Here is a 12,614-nt window from a genome sequence, read left to right as displayed (position 1 = left end):
ATTGTGTATGATTGTTGAGATACAGGGGGTGGGCATCTGGTGGGTACCCACTGACTCATCTTACCCCACTCTCCCCTACTACATTTAAAGAAGTTGCATTGGGGGTGTAAGAAGCTGATGACCAATCAGCAGCACTACTTAGAATTTGGTTAAATGTACTGAATAAATTAATTATTGAATGAATGATTGAATGTAAAGATGTATGTGCCAATCTTATAGATCACTCATTTTGTAGTTTTGGTATTTTATGAAAAGAATGGTGTTGACAGCTGACCCACAACTGAGCAAATCCCATTTCACTTGAACCTAATTATTAGGTTGTTTTCATTCAAAAGACAGTAATACCACATATACAAATATAAAAATTATTTGGATAGTTTGATCAACCAGGATCTCAACAACAGCATAGTCACATAGTTTAATCTGGCTTCTTGGATATTTATGTCATTGACTTGAGAAAAGAAAGTGGAGGCCACCTTCTGACAGGGCATAAGGAGCAGGTCTCTGAAGAAAGGAGCAGGTGCCCAAGTACTGATGCTTGCTGAACTGATTAACCAGGACAACATCATTACTGTAATTAAATCTGACATCTGACTAGAAAGATTCCTGAGAGATAGGCCTGCTTTGTGAACTCCCTTGTTTATCGTGTGTGTGTCTTTAACTAACTGGGTGACAAAATACAAACAAATTTGGGTTTGTATTTTGTCACCCACCTTCAAAGGGTCATGTACTGCACTGTATTGTTTTTTTTGTTTTTTTTTACCTTGCTTTGGTTTCAGTTGAGACATGTCAATATACATGTAGTATGTGTTGTCAAGGTATGAACCTAAACCTTTGAAGATAGATATAGGCATTCTGTCTAAAAAAAAAGGTCTGTGACACTTGGTGCCCCATATGACAGTAGACAACAACATACAAAGCCAAGTGAACATAGTCGCCTTTCAGAGGTCACAAAAAGACAGGAAGTGGTCAAACTGCCACCAGACTGAAGGTGTCATTTTGCCTCAAAGAGCTATGCTGCCAAGCACTTAAAAGGATCAACAGTTACATTCAAAATACAAATCCAACTGAATAACATGAAATGTGTAATATTAAACACAACAAATAAATATAAAACCTGTAATAAAGATTTAACAGGTAGTTGCTGAAACTACAGATGCTTCTTTGAAGTCAATATCAACACACATTACAGGAGTTCAGTAAGGCTGTGGTTCTCCATCAGTCTGGAAATTGTGTGTTACAGTGACCCTGGGTTGTTTTCCCTTTGTGCTAGTAGTGTTGAATATCGTTTCACCTGCTGTCACTTGCATTGCAATTTCTGCAATTGTCCTTTTGTGTTTGTTTATAACAGAATAATGAATTTCACCCCATTATTGCTAGTTGGCTGAATTAGGAAAGCATTTTAACTATAGCAGCAGATTGTGAATCTAACTAAAACTAATGAACTAATTAAACTAAACTCAAAAGTTATTTCTACATTCAGTCCCTATACTTGGCCATGTGTGCACAAATCGGGAACACTTCCGACCGCCTCCAAGAAAAATCATTCAACTTTTTTTTGTGGTGGTGCAAGAATTGTATGAAATGTTTCAATGAGATCACGGTTTAGTTCAAAGAACAGAATGGAGGAAACTGTCATTTTTACGGTAGCATTTTTACGGTATTGAACGTAATGATATGCGTGCATGATTTGATAATAGGCTACATAGCCTCTGAACCAACTTCATTCAAAAGCAATGTAGGTAAGAAAATACAGAAATGATGAGCTTTCCTTCACCATTAATTCTTATGTATTAATTATGAATGATACAATTTATAAGAGGATTAAATAACAGGCATGTTGGCTATCCATAAGTGGTTTTATTACTGAGCTGTTCCTATGGTTACCTCACCGTAGTGATCTTGCTTAAGCGACTCTGGACAGCTTGTTGTCTTTCAGAAGAGAGGTGTGGGTCAAAGAGGGGGGTCCACTTGTTATCTGAAGGCGCCTTGACACATTTATTAACCTCTGACATCGGAGTATATTCTCTCGCTAGGAAGGTCCTTCTTCTTCTTTCCTCTTTTCAGTTTGTTATTCGATAAGTGCAAGGCAGCATAATTGATCAGTTCTTCAGCATCCTGCATGGGCGAACAACAGTTAGGCCTACATGTTACCTCTTTCTGAACATATCTGAGTACAATGTTTTAATTAAGAGTTACACGAAATAAGACAAATTGAACATAGTCTGTAATGTATATGAACATTTTAAGGATGCCATTATGTTTTGTACCTGACCACTTGATGGATCTCTGAAGGACCTGTCTGTGTGAACTTGCTGAGACTTCACTTCTTAAAAACAGAAAATACATGAAGAAACAGATTAACAAGGGTGGCTGGATTCCCTCAAAAATAGATGATAATTTCATGTACAATTAAAACATTTTTATTTATATAGCGCTAAAACAAAAAAAATTGTCTTAAGGCGCTTTACAGAGCCCAGAGCCTGAACCCCCATGGAGCACAAAGGATATGAAAATAAGATTGATTGATGATTATTTGGAATTCAATTCATATCAATTACATTTTATATACAGCATATTTGATCTCACAGATGGTATACCTTTGACATGTTTATGTTTCCTGTCTTGGTAAATTAAGGAACATATGAGCACAAAACACAGTCCCGACACAGCAACCAACCCATAGACAACAGGATCCACAGCTTTTTCTGAAAAACAGCAGAAAACAACACGCTGTATGTAAAGACACTTCTCTGTGGCACATCATAAAAGAACATGCGTCAAGTCATCTGTTAATGCTGCTACATGCTGCAACAATGTTCCTCATCTACAATAATCATATTTGATGAAAAGAAATACCTGTGTCCAAAACTGTCTTCTTTTCAGTGTTCATTTGTCCACAGTTGGCCACTGCGCAGAAGAATGCTCTATCCTCAATATAGCTGTGGTTAAAACCTACATTTGAAAGAAAATAGTAAATATAAAAGTGGTTAAAATGTCTCATTACTCCTGAATTGTTGGGGTGTTCTGTTGAAACACACGTGTATTACCTTTGAGAGCCAAAAACGTTCCATTTCCAAATGTAACCTGTTTATGCAATGTCCCTGCGCAGTAATACGTTGCTTCATCAGATGATGTGAGGTTTGCGATGGTCAGATTGAATGTTCCCTCAGACTTCTGTATGTTAATCCGTCCATTTTGAGAGTCTTCAGAAAACGAAGGATTCCAGGATGTAGTGGCTCTAAAAGACCTAGCCACCCAAAAAGGCTTTTGTCCCAGTGTTTGTTTGTACCAGGACAGTGTTTCTTGTTGGAAAGCCACAGGAAAAAAGCAATGTAAAGTCACTGCATCTCCAGGTGCAGCTTCTGTTACTCGATTTAATTGAATAACATCATGTGCTTTGTCTAGAAAAGTATGAGAGTAAAGCATATGAGTCAATTTCATGATGTAGTAGTCAAAGCACTGCATCAGACATTACACACAGTAACACTAATCACTTTACCAATCAGAAAAAAAACTTTAAAAATCTTTAAATGAAAATAATCATATTTTAAATTAACTTACACATGTGGATAAGAAGGATTGTACATATCCAAAGCATTATTCAAACAGTAAGTAACAGTTTCTTGCAAGTTTATTCTGTGCAATACGTCCACTAATATCCAACTACAGACAACACACACAGATGAATGTCTTTGTTTCAAGTATCTTCAATGCGGAGTGAAAGACTTAAATAGTTCTGCATCAAAAAAATATCACTTCCTGTGGAATTTTCCATCCAATGACTCGTGGAACAAACGTGATGTCATTGGGGACCAGGTTCAGCATTGCAGCACCTGAGCTGACTGCTTTCATTCCACGCCAAACGTGACAATTTAAGGAAAATTCCCCACTCGACCATCTTAGATTTGGCTGAAAATGTTCAAGGTTGTTCATACACTTCTTAATAGGAATAGTCCCAAATATTAGCTCTCTACTCCCAATAGTTTTGTCAATAGGGTTATACAATAGTTGTATAATGTCAATAGTTTATACAATACTCAATACTCCTTATAGTTTTGCCAATACTTAAGACGCTTTTTGAGCAGCATTTTCTGAAGAGCCATTTTCAAATTGCTATTACTAGAAAAGTATTTAAGATAGCTCCTTCAAACTTTCTAGGCTTAAAATATGATAGCATTACTTAAAGAATATGGACTTCCGAGGGTGTGGCTGGGGTATATCATAGTATTCGGGGTGCTTGAATTTACTTTAAAATTTTACACTATGCTCTGTCGCAGCATCTTTGAAGGCCTGTGGAAAGCCCAATGTTAAAGCTAGGGACTTGATATTATAGTAGAGAGTTAATATTATTAAGAAGTGTAAAGCAGCATAACGGAGGAATTGCTAATTGCTAACGAGATGCTAGCGGCTAAAACTAGCGAAACCTTTTGAAATGTGCTTACTTTGACACTATGACAAACTAGTTAGTCAACAACTGTCCCAACACAGTCAAACATCAAGCAAGTGCAACACAAGACAAAGTAAGAAGGCAAATAAGCTACTTACTAGTTTTTTTTTTTATTTTAAGGTAAAACTGCTTATCCTAACCCTAACCCTGAAGTACAATTACTACATAATGCCACTTTAAGTACAGTCACCCCCTCCCCCCTAAAACATCTTTTTGTGACAAAACTATTGGGAGTAGAGAGCTAATATTTTGGACTATACCTATTAAGAAGTGTATGAACAACCTTGATTTTTTTCAGCCAAATCTGAGATGGTCGAGTGGGAGCCATTGTCCCGTTTGGCGTGGAATGACCCTGCTGTAACTCTATGTAAGCTATGTGATGAAATGAACAATGCCTTAGCGCTGTATTGGAGGTAGCTGTTATACCTTATAGACTGACAGACAGACAACAATAGCGATATAAAACAATTCAGACCCCTATATCATACATTTCAACCTAATATTCTGATACAGAACTATCATGGTCTTTCACTCACGTTTCTGCTTGTCAAGCAGCGGTATTGAACAAATTCTCTTTTCCAGAACCAACCACAGAGGCCACAGTAATGCAGACAGAGGGTTGGCAGTGTTGGTGCAGTAAACTTCACTAGAGATGTTGGGGTTGCTGTGACTACAAAGTGTCGGAAAATCAGAGAGAATTCCTCTGGTTAACCGTTAACCTGTTAACGTTAAATTATGTGTGTAATACTCCATTTCAGAATGCACTCATGTTTCCCTGCTTGTGTTAATGTCAGCGTGTATTTCTGTTATCACATTGAGTCTGTGGTTTATGTGTAAATGCCTGTGCCAATTGTAGGCCCATGTCTGTTGAACTGTATTTGTCCCCCGTCACCCAATATGTGATGTAGAGATTAGACCCCCTTAGTGTTTGAGTCCATCTGTCCTTCATGTGTCCTTCAATAAACAGCAAAGAGCTCAAGATAAGCCTGTGCATTGCTCTATTCGCTACACTAGTGTCAAGTGACCATGCTCAGGACAGCTTCTCGACGAGCTGCAGTGTGGTGGGGCAAAGCCGAAGGGCATTGTTCCAAGAGCTTTACGAGGCTAGGCCCAGCCGTGTCCCCACCCCAAACCCGGCAGGAAGGAGCAGCAGATGGCGAACATCGTCCCCCGCCCTGGACGACGAGAGAGGAACGTCAAGAGGAGCGCTCTAGCATTGCGTCAGGACCCGGGGCTGGACATACCAACGTGTCTGTCACAGCTGGAAGAGGCCGCCCTGCAGGGAGCACCAGGATCAGCCCGCACTCTAACCAACAGCCAGCTGGGTGTTACCATTGGGACAACAGAGGACCACAAAGCTACCTCTCTACAGTGGACAGGGGCTGCTCGAGACATATGTGGTACAAGCAGTGGTGGAATGTAACGAAGTATTTTTACTTCGTTACTGTACTTAAGTAAATTTTTACGTATCTGTACTTTACTTAAGTAAAAATAATAGTGCATACTTTTTACTTTTACTCCATTACATTTTTTGGCTATTATCTATACTTTTACTCCGCTACATTTCTACAATATGTGTTGTTACTCGTTACATTTTATGAACACAGTTTCGCCAAAATGTTGCCTACACAAAACTATGGATTGCGTTGCTGTTTTGGAAGTTTAAACCAATCAGGTGGCTCTATCAACTCCAATGATATCAGAGTGCGCGTTTGGCAGCAGCACTAGCGGTAGCTTTGCCTGTTATACCTGAACATTCAACAGACAGCCTGACTACTGCCTATTCAATATCGATCCAGAGTCGGCCTGAACTGAGCCCTCTGATATGAGCCACCCTTGGCCCTATTTAAAAGATATGTTCGAGTTCAAAGGCCCCAAGAATGACTCCTGGAGGTTTCAATGCGTTTCCTCTCCCTCAAAAAAGGAGTTGCTAGCCTTCAATAATTCACCCTCAAATTTAAAGTAGCATATCGAGGTAAGCAGAGTGATTGCTGTGCTAAGTTAATGTCCCTGACTTTTGAATATTGATATATGTATTTAATTTGTTTACTGACATGATATTATAATGTTATCTAGCGAGATGCATGTTGGCATACAGCAATAGCATCAAAAAACATGATTGTATCTTCATTATATATTTAACATAGTGGTAAGATAAAGCTGGTAGATTAGCTATGTCAAGCTAGCGTGCCTTGTTCTGTCCAGTTTTACAATTACATTTGTTTTTCATGTTCCATGTTTCCCTTTTTTACACGTTTACAATTAAATAAAAGATTTAAAGATATCACATGGGGTTTTTATTGGTTTGGCTTAATGGTATTAACTTTGCAAATAATCCCTGGTAGATAACTTGTCATCCGCAGAATTGTGAGATATAGTGTGAACTGTATTACAGATGGTAGGCACAATAAGTACACCAACCTTTCCAGTTAACAAATGTTGTTGCTTATAGTTATTACTAGTAGTGACATCTGTAGAGGCATTTATTACCAGTAGCTATTTCTTTATCAAAATGGCACAGCCTAGACATTGAGAGACAACCCATTGCGTGAGTACTTTTACTTTTAATACTTAAAGTAAATTTAAAAGTAAGTACTTTTTACTTTTACTTAAGTAGGATTGTTGATGTAGTACTTTTACTTTTACTTTTACTTTTATCTTCCTGGGTACTTGTACTTTTACTTAAGTACTAAACTTCAGTACTTCCTCCACCACTGGGTACAAGTACAGCTGGCAGCGAGATTCAACGGCTGGTCAAGCTGGGTGCTTGCGGCAGGACAGAGAGCGAGAGCCTAGGCACCTATGCTGCTGTTCTACGGCTGTACACGCTCGGTGGCTACCCCACCTTCAACGACAGTCAGCAAGAAGAGCTCGCACTCCTGGGCTTGCAGCCAGAGCGGCTGTATATTAATCCTTGGTCCCTGTCAGCAGCCCTCAAGGAGGCCGAGCTGGTGGACAGGACAGACGGACCAGATGAGAGACAAGAAGTCGCTGCGGTTGACCGTTGCTGGTCGAGCAGTCCACCATCTGTTTTGGCTGGCCATCTCATAAATGACACTACCTTTGTTTTTGTCATGCATTGTATGTGTATTGAAAAACGAATCCAGTGTTTTCTATAATCATGTAAATGAAGCTAACCTTGGGTGATGTGCACAATGATCAGTAAAGACACAGACATTTCAGTCATCCTGTCTTACCTCACTGCTTTAGTTCATCTCTAGTCGCAGTGGCCCTTTTGTGTCATGCTTTTTTTCAAACACCTTTTCACTCACACAACATTCACCTCTTCTTTTTGAACAGTTTGAGGAAGTGTTTTCTGAGAATGTAGTTACACGTGCATTTATGTTCACTCCGCATACCCTAACCTGTATACATACATGTTTGTGAGCTGACACCTGATCAATTGTGTTCTGGGCTCTGTTCGCCGTACCTTGTTTAGCGAGTTACCGAGATCATTTTCAGGATGAGATAATTTAAGTCCCTCTTTTCGGTTTGTCGAAGCAACTTTGGCTAAATCACCAAAGCAACACATCAATAAACTTGAACCTGCTCCAGCGCAGGCTAATTTAAGTGAAGCTGGATAAGCTTGCCACACCCCTGGAAAAAGGAGAGATCCCATTGACCAAGAAGCGATATTAGTTAGATTAGCTTCATAGGGAAAGAGTTCTTCGCGAACGCCAAGATCCGTTATTCCATCATGACGAGTTCTTGTATGAGTGCTACCGATTCAGCCGACAAGGAATCATTTACTTTTTTGCGAGTGGTACATTTTTGTAGCGTCGGCGATGTGGAGAACAAAGCACTCATAATTATATGACAGTGTTATTAGTACACCATAGCCTATCATTATTGTAGAAAATGATTAAGGTGGACTCATGATAAGAATAGAGAGAAATACACGCAATTTCTTTGCACTGCTTCAATTTATTAAATTTCTTATTTATACATTTACAATTAGTCATTTAGCAGACGCTTTTATTCAAAGTGACTTACAAGGAAATGTAAAACTACACTTGGTAAGGAGGTGAGAGGAATCGAACTAGCAACTTTTCAATTACTAAACGCCTCCTTTAAACAACTCCTCTACCCTCTGTACCACTCTCATGCTTGTCGTAATATATACATACATAGATATGGCCCCATACACAGCCCCATACACAGCTTCTTGTCTTGCTCTCGCGGTGGCGGTGTTGAATTTTGCCATGATTATGGTCTTGTATTCTTCATAAGCATTCATGATCATCTCCTGCTCTCCAGCGGAGAGGCTCTTTCTCCAGAGGCTTTTTCGTTGAGTTTGGTAGCCATTGTACCCTTAGAAAATCATGGTTTTGGTGATCAATGCCTCCCCCTTTTGAAGTAGGACGGGCACACGCAATTACCCTGATAAGTGAAGTCTGGTTCGAATTAACAACATTGTTTGACCGCGGATCAGCCGTGGACGAACCGAGATAGCCTGCCCTCAATCATCGCGGTAATTTAAACTGGCTAATGGGACAATTGATCGACTTAACTGAACCATGTACGACGAACGGGGCCCTGTTCCATATTTAAATGTAAATGTAAACTCCTGAAGTAATGTTTAAAGTCATAATACTGATGCCTGCAATGGTCTAAATTAATACATTTGTTTGTGATGTAATAGAAAAATTTGACAATAAAACTATTATTATTGTTGTTGTTGTCACTATCCTAACTAAACTTTGCATGCACCATGTAAGCCAACCATAACTAAACATAACTCATTAAAACTAAATGTAGCCCAGCTAAAAAAAATCAGTCATGCGCATTGCGCATGCGCACGAAATTCTCTTGTTTCCGAGAACCGTTGAAGTTCAGCTGAAGTGCAAGCAGCGTGAACTTGATAACTTGATAACTTTGAAGGATAACGATATATATTTTCCTTTCCTTTCCTTTTTCGTCTCACCCTGTCATTTCACAAGCAGAGAGTGGATTGAATTCATTTTTTAATTAAGAAAAGAGCTTCGGTAAGTTTAAGTTTTCATACTGTAACGATCTCATATTGTAGAGACAAGTTCAAACTCATAGAGCAATTTTAAAAACCAGTCGAAGCATTTATTTAATATTACAACCTTTTATTTCTCAACTGTACATAGTATTTTCATGTTTAATATTTGTATTGTAATATAACTTTGTTGAAAATGGGTTTATTACCGAATTGTATGTATATACTGTCCATACGGGTTTTGTTGGCCATGCAGGCTAATTGCATTTTGTGTTTAACTTAACGGCTGCGCGGCAGCGGAAAGATAACCACCTTTTAGGGCAGCTCGGTTTTCCACCTGTAGATTTAGATAAAAGATTTAGATTTAGTAAAGCTTTACGTAGATTTTAGATACTGAATATTAACACTCGAATCTATTACACTGTTGTGTAGATTGGTTTTAAGTTTGGATTTAAGAAGACTCAGAAAAGATGGCGAGCTTCCCACGGAGATCTTTGCACCCCGCGCATGGAGCATCAAACCTGTGGTAGCCTGGCCAGCTACCATAAGGTTTCTTCGACGACAGTTGAACAAGCACTTTGCATCTTTGCGCGTGGACAGATAAGTGCAATCCTTTTCACACTGAGAAGGGAATCCTTTGCATACACGAACACAGGACTGTTGATTGACTGATTTTCCATATTGTTTTTCATATTGATTTCCTGCATTGTTTTTTCCTGTTGAACATACTGAATTGGTACACTGTTTTTTAAGTGTATATTTGATTACTGAAGTGTTTCATATAGGGTGCATTTTCTTTTGCTACTTTAATTCGTATTGAATGTACATTTTGGTGCATATTTACATGTTTTTTGTTATTTTCTTTTATTTAATTATACATTTACACACACTTATTCATACACTGACTGCAACATATTCAAATTTCTACATTAACATTCCAAGGAAACTGTACAAAATAAAGTGTTTATTATCTGCAAGCTTTTAGTTTTAATGGTGATTTCAACTCTAGTTTCTAGAATCTTCGTGAGTGTAGCTCTTTTCTACTAGTCCAGGCAACACAGGTGCTACATAATAGTGGCGAGCTAGCCAGGAGAGTTGTGGCTTTTGTTTGTACAGTTTCCTCACCTGTTATTGTGAGAAATATTTTTTTTCTTGTTGCCCTAACATTTAAGCATTTAAAAATGGATGTCATAAGATCTGAAAACATCAAAGTGCCTAATGCCTTGTTAGTCAGTGGATTGTCTCATTCTGAGGCTGATGATTATATTTTTGAGTTCCTACGTACATATGGCACTGTAAGCAGAGTCTTGCAGATAGATAGCCCAGATCCAGTTTTTCTGAATACTGCTGTTGTAGAGTACGACAGTGGCGCAGCTATAGAGAAACTTAAGTATGAACTACCTTTTTCCAAAATGTCCCCTTCTGAACCAAGTGTGATTCATCACATTAAACTGCTGTCTACTCTATTTACCACATCTCTCGGATCTAGCCTTACCAGTAGCTATATAACAGAACTGAAAAATGTTGCAAAATTAGGTGGCATAGACTTTGAAGCATTGCTTCAAGAAGAGTTAGCCAGAATCCGAGTGTCCACTAAAAGTGAATCTTCCACACAAGATGTAAGCTTGGGGAAATCCCCAAGCTGTCATTTAAACAGGGCTGATGTATCCATACGGATAGATGAGGATGAGGATGTAATTCAAGGAACTTGCCCTTTTCCAAAAGGGAACACTCAAAGCCCTTTACCCAGAATCTTGACTTGTTCAGTTCCCACTTCTGCAACAGCCATACGCTTACCAGTTGATCAGCTAAGTACCCCTGATGTTCAAAGATTAGTCGTCGAGCACATAGTGAAGGGTGATGATGTTTCTTCCAGGCATCGCTCTCTGAAACTAAGATCCTTCTCTGGGAAAAGTCCTGTTCCAGCAATGGAAGTTGATTATGAAACATGGCGGAGCCACATTGACTTCTATCTCAAGGATTCTTCTTTTCCTGATCTGCAAGTGGTTAGGAAAATTGTTGAAAGTCTCTTGTCTCCTGCAGCGACCATGGTGAAGCATTTAGGCCCTCAGGCGAGTTCTGCTTGTTATTTAAGTTTGTTGGATTCTGCTTATGCTGCTGTGGGCGATGGAGACGAACTCTTTGCAAAGTTTCTTAGTACAAATCAGAATGCTGGCGAGAAACCTTCTGCTTATTTACATAGGCTGCAGATCTCTCTCAGTGCAGTAGTAAAGAGAGGTGGACTACCTGCCAGTCAAATGGACCGCCAGTTGCTGAAACAATTCTGCAGAGGATGCTGGAACAACAGCTTGATCACAAATCTCCAGCTTGAGCGGAAATTAGATAACCCACCATCTCTATCTGAGTTCATGCTTCTGCTACGGACAGAGGAAGACAAACAAGCCGCAAAGTCAAGCCGCATGAAACAGCATCTTGGCTTTCCAAAAGCAAAAGCTCAGTCCAACTTGCATGCTGTGTGTGACCCTTTTGCTGCTGAGGTTGACATGTTTTCTGTTACCTCTGACCTCCCCTCAGAAACCAAGAAAATGAGAATGCAAATAGCTGACCTTCAAGCTCAGTTAGCTTCTCTAAAAGTTTCAAAAGAACAAAATGTAGGGGCTAGCAGCAAAACAGAAAAATATAGAAAAACCAAACCTAAAGACTTCAAACAAGAGACACCACAGCAGTTTGCAGGGAAAGCGAATAAAAAGCCCAGACCCTGGTATTGCTTCAATTGCGGGGAAGATGGTCATATCTCACCCTCTTGTAGCGATGAGCCTAACCCAGCACTGGTTGAGGCTAAGAAAAAAGAACTTAGGGAGAAGCAAAGAGCTTGGGAGGAGCTTAATGGTTCTTTCAGCACTCCATCTTTAAACTAAAGTCTGCTTCTGTTGGGGGGCAAATGGGAGCAGAACTAGGTAGTAATAGCCCCAAGCAAAACACTGTTTGTCAGCCTATCATACAGTCTCATTGTGTGAAAACCAGATGTAAACCACAGTCTAGATTAGTGGGTGAACGGTGTACTGCCATGGTTAACATTTCCGGTGTTGACTGTAGCTGCTTATTAGACACCGGATCCCAAGTAACCACAGTGTCTCTTTCTTTTTATAATGATCATCTGTCAGCACAGCCAATCAAGCCTTTAGATCACCTCATAGAGGTAAAGGGTGCCAATGGCCAATCTGTGCCATATCTTGGATA

At 39.4% G+C, this 12,614-nt stretch overlaps 1 protein-coding gene across 1 annotated transcript; it reads right to left on the bottom strand.

Annotated features, from left to right (window-relative positions):
* Positions 1-1,904: 1,904 nt before the first annotated feature.
* Positions 1,905-3,689, bottom strand: LOC116220747. The gene is made up of 6 exons (XM_031568859.2): positions 3,565-3,689; positions 3,051-3,404; positions 2,860-2,955; positions 2,601-2,708; positions 2,271-2,329; positions 1,905-2,118 (listed from the first exon to the last, which is right to left on the bottom strand). Exons 1-6 carry the CDS (start codon positions 3,599-3,601, stop codon positions 2,002-2,004), a joined length of 771 nt encoding a protein of 256 aa, XP_031424719.1. The 5' UTR covers positions 3,602-3,689; the 3' UTR covers positions 1,905-2,001.
* Between the last annotated feature and the right edge of the window lie 8,925 nt (positions 3,690-12,614).

The sequence above is a fragment of the Clupea harengus genome, chromosome 6 (assembly GCF_900700415.2).
Source record: "Clupea harengus chromosome 6, Ch_v2.0.2, whole genome shotgun sequence".
NCBI classification, from domain to species: Eukaryota; Metazoa; Chordata; class Actinopteri; order Clupeiformes; family Clupeidae; genus Clupea; species Clupea harengus.
Note: the sequence above shows the minus strand (reverse complement) of the source record. Positions and strands in the feature narration are given on the sequence as shown.